The following is an 18,530-nucleotide window of genomic DNA, read 5'->3' as shown; positions in this document are numbered from 1 at the left end:
GAGAAATGCACACATGCAAACATGTTTAACCAAACCATCATACCCCCCATCATCAATATCACCCAAACCCCATTACATCAGCTCACTTCCTGAACATAGCTCTGCAGAAGAGAGAGGTCATCTGTTATTGCTTCTACGAGCTACGAGCTACGAGCTACGTGCGTGTTTGAACGCACGGTTTGGCCTGACATGCTTACGCCTGTCTTTAGTCTTGTGTTTACATTGTGTTGTGTTTATGTTGAGGTTTTTCGGAGGGGAGGAGAGAAGTGGAGGCTTGTTAAAACCCCAACCTGAGGTTGAAATGTTCAGAGCGCACAGTAGATGAGCCTCAGCAAGGGGGAAGTTTTGAAACTGCCTCAGCTGCATTAAAAACTGCCCAAGGAAACCTGAATCTGAACTTGCTATAATAAAGCCCTGCAGCAGGACTTTCATCCTCTCTCTGGTCTCAGTGTATGTGTGTGTACGTGTGTGTGTGTGTTATATTCCAGCTTTAATAAGGCTCACCATCAGTTCATCGCCCCCTGTCAAGCTGGATCACAGCCACTGGAAGCTTTACTGTGTATTTGCATACAACTCTTTATCCCTCCCATCTTTTCCTCATCTTTCTTCCTTTTTTACTCTGTTTATTTGTGCCTCATCCAGCAAACAAAGCCAGGTTTCACTTTGTATTAATGTCCCACAGAGTGATATCACGTGATGACTGTGGGGGTGTCATTAAAACTTTTGGAAAGAGTGTCAAAGTGTTGAAACAAACATTATGACTTTATCTCCCCTGAGCAGCTAACAAAAACAAATTTGATATTCGTTTGCTTCTTCAGTCCATCAAACGAAATGAGTTTGACTTTGATGAAGTGCAGAGCGAATTAAGATGCATCACAGAGGGCCAGCGGTGCAAATATGCAAAGCTAACGTTGATATTTTGTACTTCAACAGTCCAAACTCTCAAAGAAAAATATAAAAAAATGGCACTTGTTTTAACAACAAATCAAAAACTAGCTACCCCAATCAGAAAATAACAACTGATTTCTGTTTTCCCATCAGTAGGTTCCACTAGCTATCTCTATTTTCACCCACTTTTATGGACCACAGGTGCAAAGCCTCTTCCGAAAATTTAACGCCCCAATCCCAAACCCTGGCTGGCTAAACTACAGTTGTAAAATGAAGCAGACAGCAGAGAGCTAAGCTGTTTCATGTGCCGAGCTGCTGGCAGAAAATGTGCTCGGTAGGAGCATCACCATGGTGGGCACCTCACTCTGGTGCTGCGCGAGGTGATTAGCATCACATGCTGTTCTGTAGGGCTGTGTGTGTATGTGTGTGTGTGAGGTGTTAGTTGCCAAAAGTGTCACAGAGAAAAACACACCTGCAGCATGCAAATAAACACAGAGCCTTGCAAAATCATGTTCACACAATGTGTGAACTGACTTATAAAGAAAGTAAACTGTTCTCTATTAACTGAACCCCTGCACAGCAACCACTCAAATTAAATGGCTGTGTGTGTGTGTGTGTGTGTGTGTGTGTGTGTGTGTGTGTGTGTGTGTGAAAGCCTGAGGGGTAAACAGATCTCCATCAGGCACTGCTAACTGCAGCACCTCAGACAGCCACATAACACTAATGAGCTTGAAAAGTATTGGAAAAAAGGGTTAAAAGGGCAGAAAAAAGTTTTGAGTGAACACCTTTCTTTAAGCACTGACCAGAGGTCAGCTCAGTCCCCCTCTCTGACCTGACCTGTTTAGGAAGTTGTTGAAAACGAATGCTGGAGGGTGATTTTCAGAGCATATTCTGCTTTTAGAGGATATATGCACTTCGTCACACACTTTATATCAAACTTCATATTATTTGGTCCCATTTGTTTTTCTTCAAGTGTGGAACTTTACTCCTTGTGGGGCTGAATCACTGACATAAAGATAGACAACGCATCACCATCTCCTCACACTGTACAAAAATAAAGACAAGACAAGATAACCTGGATAGAAGCACTGCCATATTGTGCTGGAGAGGTCATTCGAAGCTGGAGTATGCACAGTACTGATCAGGCGGTGGAGCTGCGGCATCAAGATTCTGCCCATTCAGAAAAGTTCGATGCTAAGGGCGTTTTCAGTCTCACTCAAATATTCCACTTACACAGCAACCCAATCTCCAGAGCAAATGATACGTTTCTCCACGGATATGTTGATACTTTGCATTTTTTTTATTCTGCAACTTGAAGATTCTTTTGATTTCAATTTTATCAAATGACAACTGTGCGATTGTTAGAAAAACATTATGTTTTGGCCTTAAATTCCTGGTTGTGTTGCCACAAACATGGCTGGACGTGCCCCGAGGTCTCCTTAAAAATATCCATTGGTTTCATGCGCACAAATGTAGAGTCGCTGGCCCTGTCGCCTGTAACTCCTTTAATATCCAATCCATCTAATGAGATGAAAGTCAGATAATAAACATGTGACATAAACACTGAAGTTTTTTCCTGGCTCCTGGGTTATACACTGGTTCGGTGTGGAAACTTGGAGCATGTCCAGGTTTATGACCGATACTGCAGCCAGCCACCAGGGGGCTTTGGATAACTTTAGAGGCGCTGTCATGTCATCCATCTTTATATACATAAAATATATGGGCTGAATACATGATGGTCTGTTAGCTGAGTGAATTCTAAAAAAAAATGATGTTCATGAGATAAGAAAAGTTGCATCAGAGTAGAAAAACATGTCATAGAAATCAATGAAACTGTTTTGAATGCGTTGCTCAAAAAGTGGAGAGGTTCAAAACGAGTTTATGTAGCACGAGCGCACACACACACACACAGACAAAAACAAGATCAACTGCACAAGATGAGACAGTTATTATCCTTTTCTTTCCACAATAACTTCTTCTTACGTACACATTTCCATGCTGCATCAGAGGTCCATCAGGGAAATGATGATTCTCAACAGCTGTTATTTACCATCATTACTATCCTCAATGGGCTAGCAAACATTATGGCATCATTCACTATGCCCTGTGATGGGATAAGACAAAAACTACAACTGCTGATTACAACAGTAATTCATTTTTCCACTCCAGTGAACCAGCTGGTCCCAGATCTGCTGGCGGCCCTCACATGAGGAGCATCCAAGCGCTCTTTCTACAAGCCAAACCTGCACGTCAACCATTAACAGCTAAATAAATAACATCTTAATAGGGAATCTGTTCCATGTTTATTCTCGAGCAGAGCTTTCCTGCAAAGATCTCTTTCTCTTTAGTCTCCACAAAAGACACACACCCACACTCACACAGACACCCACACACACATTTCCTAAGTGTGTGAGAAGATCTGTATCTATGTAGGGCAGCACAAATGAAAAAGAGGAGAGGAACTACACAGCATCAGATTTGAAAGGGTAAGGGTCTCAAATCCGCTGACATGTTAATATGTGAACACAGACATATTCCTCCTCGTTGTGTATGAACATGTGTAAGCGCGTCCTACCTCCCAGCACACTGAGCGTTATGGCCTCCGTGTGTTCGGCCAGCAGATCAGCCTTGGCGATAGCAGCCAGGGAGAGATAACTGGACATGTTCCTGCTCAGCTCCCTGTTCCCTCTCTGCAGGAACCGCACCGCTACCGGGACGGCCAGAATCATGACCGACGGACAGCTGTAGTTCTGAGGAGATGAGAAGAGAGAGGAGGTTTAGACAGCCACACATTGTTATATCAACAGTAACTATTGCTCTGCCTTTTAACAGTGATGAAGGGGTTACAACATACTCAATTCATACAAGAGCATAGATACACAGTGACCAACATTTTGTATTATCTACAATGGGTCAGAACAGAGATGTCTGATCTTTGCATGTTTAAATTCCACACAATGTGGCCTAAAAATATCCTCACTACTGTGAGCCCTGCATCAAATACATTTTTCTTATCTCAGGCAGCAGCTCTGAATGGCAAGTGTCTGAGAAGTTTGTCCCTGTGAACATTTAGAGAATTTAGAAGGAGGAAGGGGATTTCAAATGCACTAGCTCCCTCAACAGGACAGACTGAGTGTGCTTGAACAGTGTTTGTGTGAGACAAAGACAGGGAAGGCTGGAGGAAAAAGACAGCCAATGGAGACTGATACTACTGATCTGTGTTTAGATTCACAGTTTCAGACCCTCTGCAGCGATTACATAATTTATATTTACTCTTAAAGCAAAACTCCACTGCTGGATGTGTTCTCTGATGTATCATTGATCTGTACTCCTTGGACGATATCATTTATTTGAGTTCCCACTTTTCAAAACTCAAGCTTCCTCCATCTACATCTACTCCAGAATACCCAGAATGCCTTTCAACCGGATGATTTACTGTTGATTTTTTTTCCAGTTGAAAGATTCTACATTAAGGAACATAATCATGTTATCAACCTATCATACATATCTGATCTTATCGACTTATGTACATGACCTTGATTCATTCATTGACCTCAATATTGCCCATTTTGTTAAAATGTTATTTTTGTTGCCAGACCCCGAGGGTACATCTTATTTTAGTATTTCAGTTGTGTGGTTGTATTTTATTCATGTTTAATCAATTTAGCATATTTACAAGGTAGCATTGTGTCTGCATCCTTCAATGCATGGTGTCAACTACACTGGACAGATATTTGGAAGCCACTCCAGATACTTAAATTAGAGTACGATGTCTCAACCACCAAGTGGTGGACCCTATAAGCCCGGTCCACAACCCAGTTGATTGTTATCTTTATATCTGTTTGTCATTTCGAGTATTTTCGAGATCACAAATTCAAAATGTTGAGTGAAGATTTGTTGAAAATAGATTTTTCTTTATTGTATATGTTTTATTAGAATGATGATATAATTTAGACTTGAAAAGTTTAAATAAGCAGCAAATTTAAACATTCTTCAGATATTATCTAAAAATAGATAAATTGTATAAAATAGGTCCAATAGGCAGAATATACCCTTTGGCGTGGATAACAGTATTTCTAACATCTCATTTGTTTGATAAATATTGTTTTACCTGTCTGGCTCTCTTTTCATATCACTGATTCATGGTGTGAACTGCAGTGGACATTTACATAAGTTTTCCATATCAACATATGCTGACAAAAGAAGTTACTGGCATGATTTTGAACTCTGTCAAGAGTACAAACAAATGTTAAAAAAAAATGTGTGCATGACAGGGTTCACATTTGTTTCACATTCCAATTCCAGTGACTAAATTTTAAATAAGAATTGAAAGTTCATTGCTCTTTGAAACGGTATAATTGGATTATTATGAATTTTAAATTGCCATTATATTGGTGCCATTAAATTATCTCAAAATGAAAATAATATTGTTTATGGCATTTATTTCTGTGATAACATATTGGCGGACAAAGTAAGTTACGGTGAAGAAAAAGAGCCTTTCACTCTCACTATCTGTCAGTCAAGCCTCTATTCTGCCACATGATGGCAGTGTCCACAAAAACTTTATTCTTCCACCAATATAGACAATCCTTCAAACCACATATCTACATCACAATATACTCATTTGGCAGGCAATCATTTTATCTACACATAAAACACATTTTTACCTTATTTGTGGATGTACAGATTTTATCTCTATCCTGTCCCTTTTTTCCATCTTACTATTGAGAGTCAAACATCAAGCAGCCCATATGTTATGAAAAAAACACTGAAGATGCCGTCAGAGGCTAGAAATATGTGTGTACGCAAATAAAAACCCCCTGTTCCCTCAGTCTGCTGCTCACTTCTCCCCTCCTCTCTGTGGGAGTTTCAGGGGAAGGGGAAGAAAAAGTGTTTGTGCATCTGTAGATTCAAATTGACAGGAAGACAGAGAGAGAGATCAGAGAGGAGATACAGATAGTTTGAGGGTAAGGGAAGGTAAGAGGGAACAAGTGAAGCAGGAGAAGTCGGTGGAATAATCAAAGAGGGAGACAGATTGAGAGAGGCAGAGAAAGGAGCAGCGGCGGGGTGAAGAGAGAGAGGAGTGCTGATAACTGCTGGAGTTAGGACATCAGAGCCCGGAGCTGCTGCTGTCAGGGCTGTCAGGACTTTTAGTCTCACCTCTATGAGTGTGTGTGTGCATGCCTTTCAACAAGAATCAACCTCATTATGATGGTATTAGGCACATTCCCATTCCCAAAGGAGATGAAAAGAGGGAGAAGGTAAGCGAGAGAGAGAGAGAGAGAGAGAGAGAGAGAGATGAAGGGTCCCTCTGCTTTTCAGTCTTCGTGCTGTGTAGGTCCGATGGGAAAAGTTTCATATTTACATTTTAAAAACCCGCAGCACTGATTACATAAAGTAATATTTGCTCTTACAGCAAAAAATCTACTTTGGATGTGCTGCATGATGGATGTTATGATTTACACTTGTGCAGTAACCTTTCTCATCTACTTTTACTTCCCAGAATGCCTTTCAACCTGATGCTTGTTGTATTAGATACATGTAGCTTATGATTTGCCTGTTATCTACAGCAATACTGTGATTTAAAAAATATTACAAAAAACAATGTGGACCCAGAAAAACAAACTGCATTGTCACTGTTGTATGTGTTCAGTGTTGGTTCAGAGCAGTGGTTCCCAACCTGAGGGTCAGGACCCCTCTGAGCGGTCACAAAATAAATGTGACGGTTCCCAAGATGATTCATGCAACAGAACAAAAATGAATAATAATAATGTTTTGAGACTAAGAGGTATCACAGCAGAAAATGACTCACTGGTTCAAAACTTATATAGCGTGTTTTCTCTGCAAGGTACGACTCGGCTTGACTCAGCTCCACATGCTTTTGGCACCAATCACTTTGCTTGATTTTGTTTTCCAGCTGATTGCAGCTAATACTCTCTCAACACAATAGGGACACTTCACTGATCATCTTGACAAAATAGCAGGAAATCTGCCACAGCGTCGTCGTCATTGCTACACGAATACACATGAACAATAAAAGACATTTTTTCCTGTTGAGATCCTTACATCAGCAACCAAACAGAGGTATGTTTACATTTGTCTGCAAAAATACGGCATGGTTTTGCAGGCTGCTACTTGTTGAAATCTGGGTCGAGTTAATAAATAAAACCATTTCTGTCACAATGTGCAGTCAGTGTCCAGGTTGCTATTCAAGTAATTATTCTCTTGGACCAATCAGTGTTTTCACTCCATTTAGGATGACCTCAACTTCCTTGGAACTTCAACTGAGGTACTACGAAAAAACTGACCAGGTACCAGGTAATATCCACATTGTTTTCCCATGGAAAACAATTAAAGAGCGAGCAAAGTCGAGCCAAGTTGTGCTATGAAGTGGAAACAGGGCAAAAGACATTCAACTTGTGATTTTTGTACAAGCAGTATTAGTGGTAGTAGTAGTGGTTTAGTGGTGTCTTGGAAGGTTCTATCAAATCATGATAAGTTTATGAAAAACATTATACAATGTTATGGATTAAACTACCCAAAAGTCTATATAATAGTTCAAATAAGCTCCAACTTGACTGACAGCATCACTTTTTTTTTATTTTTGTTGCTGTTTGTCAACCTGACTGCAGCAACGATCGACGGAGGTGACCTCCATATTCGGTAGTTAATTTACTGTAATGTTGACTGCGGACTGGAGCTGGAGGGGAAATTTATTTTTTCCACAAAGAGAGGACCGGAGTCTCTGGTGGCGCAAATGTTGAAGGACGAGGTCGTGCTTACTTCCACCCTCACTCCATCCTGGAAGTTACAGCGACAGGCCACCAAATGAAACGCGCCGCTATTTTGGGTCCAAACATTGCTGGAGAAATTCAGGAAACCTTAGTACACAACTCAACACAATATATAACATAGGTTGAGTTGTTTTTAAGAATTTTGATGCATAATTACTTATTTTATATCTTAAAAAAGGACAAAGAGGTTGGGAACTCAGAGGGTATTTTGAAGTTTAACGTTTTTGCATCAAGTCCTTTTTACATACAGAGAAATCCCTCCACTGCAAATGTAGCACTGAATTATCAAATCATAGAAGAATGTAAAATACTACATATCACCTCGGCTGTTGTTTCAAAACTTGTGCCACACTTGTTACACCATCTGTGTGCACTTAGTGTTTTAGTATTTACAGGTAGGTGAAAATGTATGTTTGTTCTGTACGTGCAGTTTGTGTTTCGGGTCAAGAAGTAGAAACATGCTTTTCTCTGGAGTGCAACACTACAAAGCAAAGTCTCATGTGTGTGAGTGCATGCGTGCGCGCGTACCTGCAGGATACAGCTGGTGATGTCGGAGGCTATCTTAGCATGCGGCGTGTCCTCTGTGTTTTCACCTTGCGGGGTGAGATTATGCTCCAGACACGACTCCCACAGCCCCACCAGCGCCGTGCTGTGTTGCTCGATGGAGCCCGTCTCCCTAATGGCCGTGGTGATGCGCGTTATGCAAATCTCCACCACAGCCTGGTCATTGTCATTGGTCAAGTAGTCCTGTGAGATGGCAGACAGTAAGCGGATGCAAGATTAAGGGTGCAATGATAAATTAAGGACAAAAAGATGAATAATGGATAAGAACATGAATTATTAAATGAAGGTGATATTTTGGATAAATATCACCTGTCTGTTTGTTCTGCCTACTGACCAGTGAGCAGGAGATGACCTTGATCTGGTCCAGGGCCTGAGACAGACAGTCTTCGATCTCCGCGTCCTCCAGAGAAAACAAGTCCCCCGCTCTGGACAGATCTCTCTGCCCCAGCACCTGGCTGAACAGCTGGTGCATCCTGGTCCTTGTTTAGGAGTCCTTTCAGACCAGCTTGGGACTGGTGCTGTCCAGTTTAAGATCCCTTAATTGAGAATGGATATATTCCTGACATAATGTTTTCCTCTCGGTTTCAGGCATCCATGATGAGCGTATACAGGGTCACACTCATTGGGATCCCAAGATCAGAACGTAACACCTTCTAAAATGACATCAACTTTCAATTTCAGGCACTATTTTATGCATCCTGGGTCCTATGAATGCACTCTAAATGGTAAAATAACTGCAGTTAATGATAGAGAAGATTAATTATATAGAGAGAATCCCAATAGAAACCTAATTGTTTGAACTTTTGTCAAAATCCTCTTCAGTCCAGTCCAGGATCGGGTGGGCGGGACAACAGTGGACGAATTTGGCCAAATGTTTTCCCAGGTCTGCCTGAGGCCTGTTACCATGGAGACAGGGCATATTCTGGAGAAGGCGGTCTTTTCACAGCAGAGTCCTGAAAGAGGGAGAGAGGAAGATTAAATTAACTAAATAAAAAAACTAAATGCTGGGAATTTCATTTTGTCCACAAAAGAATATTCTGGCAGGAAATCGATTTAGCAGCTAAGACTGAGAGAGTCAATTTTGATCCAGTAAGAGAAGCTGCGGAGGTTTAATTAGGGATTTTTGAGGGATTTTGGGTCTCAAAAAACAGACTTGGGCAACTTGGACAACCAAGAAACAGACTTACAGAAGTGGATGCAAGTCAATATTATAGAAGTAGTTCGACATTTTGGGAAATGTGCTAATATACTGCACCTGCTTCCCGAGAGTTATCTACTCGCCCAATTCTCCGCAACTATTGCTGGTGGTGCTTTGCTTTCAAACAGCAGTAACATTCAAAAACTTCATCGGTAGCATCTCAAAAATATCTGTTGAAACACTCCTCTGCTGTCCTCCCACATCCATCCCAACAATCTTTTTTGGTCTCCTTCTGTTTTCCTCTTTCTACAGGTGCAGTGACTGTTAGTTAATATGTGAGGATGTGGACCAAATGACTCCTCGGTAAAGTGTGACACATCTGCTACAACCTCACATAAAACATACAAAAAAAAACAACACACACACGCATGCATGTACCGTGGGAATGTGTGCCTGATGCTTCCAGTTCACAGGGTCGTTTACTTAAACTGTGCAGCCTCAGTTTGCGTGAAGTTACACTGTGCTGTGGTGGGTTCACATTAAACCTAGGAGACCACAATACAATACAATGGTTCATAAAGACAAATAAATCAGGTTCACACAAACTAAACAGTCCTCCACCATGAAGTGTTATGAATGGAGTCAGAGTTGTTGGGATTCAAAGGCACGACGTTAACCATTATCTCTGTTTCCGTGAGGCTCAATTAAACATTAAAACATTAACTCTACGAAGGGGCACCAGAGGGGCGGAGGGAAGCATTCACACCACACACACACACGTAAAACACATTCGTGCATGATTCATGTATGCTTGTTCTGAAAGTGTGTTACGTCTCTGGTCTCACACAGTGACAAGAAACCTAAACACACCCACTCTTCATGTTCCTCTGCTTTTTACAGAAATATCTTAGCAAGTCGGAAACACACACACACACACACACACACACACACTCCTCAAAGCAGCCACCCAGCTCGTCTGCTGCTGCCTCCGTTCAGAGAATGAGCAGCTAAGCGTATGTATCTGTGTCATTGTCTGCTCCCCCGCGCCCGCTACCCTCCACAATCAGACGCCATCTATCTCCTGCTCACACCATTTCTCTCAAAGTCACATTGGAGCGAGCCCAAGCTCGGGCAGAGGACGGCACAAAGCACAGCGCTTGGGAGACCGTTATCTCTCCTGCCAAGCCGCTGATGGCCATGGAAAGCCGCCCATTGCCAGGATACCACATCAGGAATTTGTATTGGTCAAAGCCAGGCCGCTGGGATCACAACAACAAAACAAGCATAAATACAGAGCAGGGGGATTTATCTGTAGTACACAGACAGAGACTCTTTCTCACACACATGCACGCACACACACACACACACACACACACACACACACACACACACACACACCTATTATCCTGGTTGTGTAGAGCAACAATCAGAGCTTCTGTATGTCTGCATGTTGAAGGGACAGTAAGTGTGTGTTTGAGGGATATCAGGTACCAATTCCCTGCAACGTACACGTACAGTTCGGTATATCACTACTGTATGATGGATGTGCATGATAGGGCTGCAGCTAACCAACATTTTCATAACTGATTAATCTGCTGATTATTTTCATTTTTTAACAGTATGACATGTAACATTTCAGCATTAAAATGTCTACAACGACCAGACCTTTGTTATATATCTTGTCAAGTTGTGTACTTAGATCATCCCAGATGTTGCCAACAACGTTCAAACTCGTTCAAAGGGAACAGTACATTTGATTTGGTTCCCTGTTGGTTTTGCAGGAATCGAGTCAAAGAAGGAGGAATGAAGTCTGCTAACATGACTAAAAGTAATAAGGACAAAACTTACAGAAATGAATTTGTCCATTAATGGGTTTTGCCTTACATCAGGTGGATATATATTCATCAGTAATGTGAGTTGGTAAATGAGGGCAACAACTTCCATGTTTAGACACATATTGCACTTTTAATGTTCTCTTCACAGTTTCCCAGTGGCCAATATGACATCTTCACATTGCTTCTTTTGTCCAACTCTGAAAAGACAACGAGAAGAGGCAAATCCTTCCATTTACACGGTCGGTAACAGCGAATGCGTGACACTTCAGAAATGACTGAAACATTTATGTTAGATGGTGATTACTATCTAATTGTTCAATAAATCAATTTTCTTACGATGGACATTGCTACTCTTGCTAGCCATGACGGGAATTATAGTCCTTGAAAATTAATACAATTCTTCTATTATTGTACGCTTTCAAATGACATATTGACATAATACATAATTTGCATTGAAGTGTCTTCCTTGTCAAAGAGCATCTATTAATAATGTTAACAACGGCAGTTAACTGTTGAGTATAAGATGTCACGCAGCCACATGCTACTTATAATACATTTGCAATATTTTTTCAGACAATGTTAAACCTTCTGTGTTAAGTTTTGCTCGAGTACACCTAACAAAAACTAATGCAGTCTGTTACAACAGTCATAAAATAAGTCATCCTTCCCTTATGAAGATTTTTTAGTTTTAGTTTCTGATGAAACAGTTTTAAAGTTTCAGTCAGTAAAGGGGGCAAGAATATATATTCACCAGAAAGAAAGAAGGAAAGAAAGAAACAGGGGATAAAGATGGAGAGGATCAAGAAAAGACACACCAGCAATAGAGTTAGACACACACACACACACACACACTCGGAGTGAAAGGCAGAGAGCTGACAGAGAATCAGAGAGGAAAAAGCCAGAGGTGGATAATGTTTCGCTGTCCTGAATTCCCAGTGTAACCTGCAGACAACTCGCATACTGAGCTTCCATTATTCTACCTGAATGCCTCACAACACGCTCGCACACACACACACACACTTGCACATACAGCGCAATACGTACACACACGCTGTCCCTCTCTCTCTCCTCGCCGGTGGACTGTTGTGTTTATTTACTGTATCCCTTCCTGCTCACCCTATGTCTCGGCGCGCCTGAGTGACTGAGCGCCAGTGTGTGTGTGTGTGTAAAAGCAGTAGAAAAAAAATGGGCCTGAGGAATTTCGGTTCTTAAACAATCAGCTAGTTACTATTAATCACCCAGCTACGGCTCAGCAAGCTCAGGAATGCAGCTTTTAAACACACACACACACACACACACACACACAAAGTAACAGACAGCTGCAGTGCCTTGATCTCACCTGTACTGAACAGCATACCTGAGCTGCACTTTTCATTGTCTTCTTATTGTTGTCCATCAAACTTCTGACAAACAACATCAATTCTTCTCATGAACTCCTATTTGATGTAAAGCTCTCGCAGGCACCCACATGTTGCAGGAGAGCTGCGAGTGGGCCACTGGGTGAGGGGTGACGGGGGGTGCGTTGTGTATGGTGGGGGGGCTGAGAGGGTTAGGGGCTATGTGAGGACAATGTGAGCGAAGGGCCTCTCTCTCTTTCCTCCTGCACCGCCACGACTGTCTTCACTCAGCGCTCGGGCAGAGAAAACACTGGCCCTTTTGTACGACCTATAAGACAGACCACCCCTTCCTCCCTGCCTCGTCTCGCCCTCTCTCCCTCCCTCTCTCTCTGCTCGGTCGGCCCTGTCCTTCTGTGTAATGTGCACCTGCTCGGCCTGCAAGACATCTCACACACATACACACACAATCACACACAAATAGTTGACAAAGTAGCCGGGTGAAAGGGAGAAACAGAAGGGGACAACAGCAGGAGGAAAGAGTCCCACATTCCATGGTTTTCTCTTCATTACTGCTTCATATCTGAATTTACAGAAGCAGAATGTGGAAGAAATCCTACTTTCTTTCTTTCTTTCTTTCTTTCTTTCTTTCTTTCTTTCTTTCTCTCTTTCGATCTTTCTTTCTTTATTTCTTTCTTTCCTTCCTTCTTTCTCTTGTTCTTTTTTTTGATGTCATTATTACAAGGATTTCAAAATGGGGCAGAGGCAGCCTGACACTGTTGGAAAGCTGCTTTTCAAAATACTGTTTGAAGTTCCTCTCATCTCGCACCATTAAGATAAAGATAAATATGCCCAACTGGCTGCCGTTCAGCAAACAGGAACACTTTCAACAGACATCCTCACGACTTTCACTGATTATGTTTGCTCATTATACACTAACAATTGTATATTAAAGGTGCAAAATCCAAGAAATGGGACAGGGAACAGTATATCACCTGAGTAACCCCTCACTGCTGCCATTAGCTAGTTAGCTCAGTTAGCCATGCAGCTAATGGTGATGTTAGCTGACTGTGACTGGGAGCTCAGAGCACAAGGGGAGAGTGTTGGTATTGTTTCCTATCCGGTTGTCGACTCTTGAGGTAACCTACGCAGTGGAATTACAAGACAGGATGAGCAGGGGCTAGTGAGTTAGCATGCAAACTTCAACGGACATCTTTACAACACGATACATAATCTAAAAATTGTTATTTCTTCACATTCTTGTTATAGTTTTGGTTACTTTCTTACATACTGCGCATTTAACTTTGTAACTTGAAATAAATGTAGTTTATTTTGTGTTTATTACTGATACAAACCTGGTGAAACCAATAAAACAGAACGTGAAAACAACCTAATCCTTTATCCCAGTCACCACTTTTCTGCCACTAAAATACATTTTCTTCCAGAGAAAAGAGGAGGATATGAATCGCAAATGCAGAACTATATGCTGGAGTGTGTTAGCTCAACATTTTGGCACTTGTTGCTGGGTGTCTGGAAAGGTGGAGAGTATCCTGAGAATTCAGGCCTATTCAATTTAGATATAGTCAAAGAGTCAAATTATCAGCTTGAAGCCTGATAACGACTCATTCATTTGGATCAGGTGTGTTGGAGCAGGGGGATATCGAAAAAAACAAGTTGTACTGCATTCCCTTACCCTCTATGCAAAGCCATTCACACTTCTGCTCTCACACCAGTGGAAAAGCCATTTGGGTTCACTGTCTTGCCCGAGGACACTTCCATTTGAAGCCGGAGCCGGTGACCAAACTACTAACCCTACGATTAGTAGATGACCTGCTCTGCCTCCTGAGCCACAGAAACTGTCCAAAACCACACATTAACGACCCAAACGATTAATTGCTTAACATATTGTTGTCCCTTTATCTTTCTTTCAATCAATGACTCGACTCACCTTTCAGTTCTGATCTGTCAAAAGGCCTCCATACATCCAACAGTCAAAATATATATCGCACTGTGACATCTAATGTTTTGGTCCTCTGATATCATCCTGAGAAGAAATCTATTATCTATATAAATGGTACGATTACATTGGTATTTATTCCCTATATCTAGGCCAATCAGTTATGTAACTGATGCCATGAATATCATGAATAAGTCACAAAGAAGAGACTCCCTGAAGACTCTTTGGAAAATGATCCACACTTCTGCAGAGGACTCAGTTAAGGCTTCTTGAAAGATAGACCCCCGAGGTTCAGCTTTGGAACATACTGTAAGAGTCTACTGTATTATAAATGTGTGTGACTGTGTGTGTATGTGTGTGTGTGTGTGTGTGTGTGTGACTGTGTGTGTGTGTGTGTGTGTGCGCACATGTGTGTGAGGGGGGCGAAAGGGAAAGTTGTCCATTATTTATGCCCTGCAGTTATGCAGCTGCGAAGCTCCGATTGGTAATTACAGTATGACAGGAGCCGGAGAAAATAGCTACTGTAAAACACACTGAGAGATAAAGACAGACAGAATGGGAAATGTGGGGAGACAGAGAGAGAGACTGAGCGCGAGGGGGGGGGGGGGTGAGGATCTCACTCTCTCTCCGGAGGGCGGTCACTGTGGACCTGATAAGAGAAACTAGAAGCAGACCACGGCAACACTTAATGTGACACTTATGTCAGAATGGCTAAGCTCCGGTTGATACACGATGAATATCAGCCCGATAGACACTCGGTGCACAGCTTAGTCAGATTACAGCCATAGTTCGACTATGCTACTCAATCGGACAACTGCAATTATCCGAGTATACATGCCGGTGAGAAAATCGAATTACTGGCCGAAAGCATGTCATACCCCGGTACGCTAGATGGCACTGTGCCCATTTAAACTAGTGTTAACGGCGCACCTCTGGCTGACCTCTTTACGTCACCAGCTGCCTCGGCATTCAAGAAAGATGGCGTACGAAGAGCGAGACGAAGCTACATCTTTGTACACTTCGTATATGGTGTACATGATAATTACACACAGTAGGTGCACAATGGCGCTCTTTCTTGCGGTGATTTCGGAGCAAAGACGCCGCCGCCGTCCGTCTACTTCCGGCTCACGGCCCCGGGGAAAAATCTCGCGCCTGCGCAGAACGCAAAATCCGATCCGATCCGCTGGAAACGTATACATGCAGGAGTAATGCGACTTTCAATCGAATAATCTACGTGGTGTAATTCGACTATGAGAAATCCGATCCGGTCCGATTTTAGTCAGACAAAGGTGTATACATGCATCTTAAAAATCCGAACATAGTCAGACTAACGCAGTAATTCGGTTTTCTTGAGTGTCATGTAAACGCACTGAGTGGTTTGGAATCGGTCAATAAACACAGAGAAGCTAAGGCATCCAGACTATTCCATCCCTTTGGTTGCACTGGTGCACCAACACATAATGTAGGTGTGCTCAATAATACATTTAAACTAATTTCTTAAAACATTAAGCAAATGAAAACTGAAACAGGAAAAAAGGTGGAGATACATGTTTTTACTTCAAACATACCCAACAAGAAATTGTGATTATCTCAATTGTTTAAAAAAAACAAACTCTAAAATCAAGAATGTGAGACCAACTAGTCATTGCCCGGTGCAGACATTTGTTATAGTTACAAAGGAAGAGAACATGACAGAATTTTGCAACACATGTGCCACAAAGGTTCTGAGAGAAGGGAAAAACTCAACGTAAATCCATATTGTGCATCCCATTCAGCTATTTTGCTAAGAAGTGCTATTAGTGACAAGCTACAGGAATAATCTAGTGAAGATGAAGTTTAACTGTCTCTGTCTATAACACCTTAAAAGTCTTATATTGTGAAAAGTCAAATGTCCATGTCCTTTTGAATCAACAAAAAGGTCAAGGCACGGTTGCAAAAACACCAGAAGAGCTGATGTGGTACCATGGCCGGTGTCATTTGCTCAGGCCTGTGAGAGCTGACCAATGAGAGCTGACTGCAGGGGGTCCTTAAACAAACAGACATTAAAACTAAGCAGTCAGACAGAGGGTGAATAGAGGTGCTGCAGCATGAGAACTTTAACATTCATAGCATGTAAAAACTGTTCTGGTACACACTATAAATAAAATCATGAACCTGAAAATGATGGGACCTTTCAAAGCAAAGGTTTGTGTTTATAAACTCTCAGCTTTAACCCCGATTGGTCACACAAAAATATCTTGTGGGACCCACCGTGCTGGATACCAAGGTAAAAATAAATTTGAATCCCAGACAGCGGGTAAAAAATAAGTCTCTATAGGCTGATTTAAAACTGACTTCACCGTGTGTAACTGTGTGTCTGAGTCTCTGGAGGCATAACTGTGACAAACGCCAGTGAATCCAACCTAAAGTGTGGAGGGGGGTTCCTCTGGCTCGTCGGCGCTGTGAGACTCACAACTGCTGAGAGGATTTCCACAGCAGAGAGGAGAGGGGCTGGCTGGAAGAGTGCATTATTGCCACACTTCGCCAACCAACATTCACAGGCATTCTCTAAACCATTCATTATTCATCATTCCCCACTGCTTTTCCGCAGCCCGAACTCAAGAGTCTTGCCCCGAGAGATGAACGGAAGCATGTTCTGGTTTCAGAATACGGATCCAATAAACCTGGAGAGCAGGCTTGAAGCGATAAATTCAGTGCACTAAATGCGAGGACCTCATTCTTAATAGTGAGCTGCTCTCAAATATCCTCCTCAATACATGTTTAATATGTTTCTAAGTTTAGAAATGCTTTTGCAGCTTGCATCCGCCACACTATCGAGGTTTCCTGCTTCCTGAGTGAGTAAGTGGGTCGAATAGGTGATCTAACCTATGATGCATTACTGCTCTCACTTGCAAGGTGTACATTTTGGAAAGGAACATCAGCTAAATGCCATCAGCACAAGGAAATGCCATGAACTCAGTTTGGCAACATTATGTAACTTTTTGACCTTAAATGGTGGAGAATGGTGTGAATGGTGTCTCTGTCTCGGCCACTCCGCCCCCCCCATCACTTGTTTCTGCACTGTGTAGCTTGAGAGGTTAGGATCACAGCCTTACATACATGATTACTTTAACATACAAGCTTCCAACACGTAACACTGTTTTGACGTGCTGAGTTTTATTTGTAGTTAGCACCTACATTATGTCTGATAATTGTTGTATTTCCAACAGTGATGTTGCACTCAGACACTGTGGGGGCCACCGAATCGCACAATATGCCAATTTCTACATAATGTTGCTTTAACTCTGTCTTTTAGTTCCAGAGCAGTATGCTAGGTGCCTCAATCGAAGAAGGGCAATGAAGAAACAGGACAGCACAGAGCAGTTTTTTGGTACCATCCACAAGTTTTGATAATGAAACTCAAAACTATCCATTGTCATATGTAAATACTGAACAGAGCTGGACTGCTCGGTGGAAATTGAAACAACCACTCACCCCCGTGTCTGAAAGAACGCCACAAAAGTGCCCTCTAGGATGCCTCTATGGTAGATAAAACATGATGAAATGCTCTTCTAAAGTGCCCTTTCCGGGTGCTGGTGCCCTTTTCTATTTAATGTAATACATTTTGCCCCTGTCCCTCAGAGATCCTGATTCCGCCACATGTTCAAACCCACCGCCCACCAAGTCACATGATATATCAAATAAAGGACTTGCAATCCAGTCTAAAGCATTTGAATTAATACTCTATGTGACACCATAGAAATCCAATAATACTTGGATTTTAGCAATTGCAGTCTGTAGAAAAGCCAGTGAGTGCACACGAGCTGAGTGTCCATCTGTCTGTCCTGCCCTGGGAAGGCTGGAGCACCAATAAAAATCTATTTTCACACATACAGTTGATCCTTTCACACAGAATGCTCATCGTTGAAGCTCGGCGGGACAGTCCTTATCATGTCACTCCATCTTGGGACATCAACATCTGTCCAATCTCAGAAGTCTGTGACCTTGAGGAATCCCCTCCCCTTCACTCCACTCCACTCC

General features: G+C 42.1%; 1 protein-coding gene across 4 annotated transcripts in view; it reads right to left on the bottom strand.

Moving 5' to 3' along the window:
• veph1 (ventricular zone expressed PH domain-containing 1) overlaps positions 1–18,530 on the bottom strand; it is a 90,448-nt gene that overhangs the window by 71,024 nt on the left and 894 nt on the right. For 3 of the 4 annotated variants that reach the window (XM_030394902.1, XM_030394881.1, XM_030394897.1), the window contains exons 2-4: positions 8,581–9,199; positions 8,211–8,429; positions 3,464–3,638 (exon numbers count right to left, since the gene is read on the bottom strand). In XM_030394902.1, the coding sequence (XP_030250762.1) occupies positions 3,464–3,638; positions 8,211–8,429; positions 8,581–8,718 (532 nt within the window). In that variant the 5' untranslated portion in view covers positions 8,719–9,199. Of the gene's footprint in view, positions 1–3,463; positions 3,639–8,210; positions 8,430–8,580; positions 9,200–9,822; positions 9,930–18,530 lie in introns of all 4 variants that reach the window. The other variant, XM_030394889.1, reaches the window with a different exon arrangement.

Source organism: Sparus aurata, chromosome 2 (genome assembly GCF_900880675.1).
Source record: "Sparus aurata chromosome 2, fSpaAur1.1, whole genome shotgun sequence".
Lineage (NCBI taxonomy): Eukaryota > Metazoa > Chordata > Actinopteri > Spariformes > Sparidae > Sparus > Sparus aurata.
This window is presented reverse-complemented; position numbering and strand designations above follow the sequence as displayed.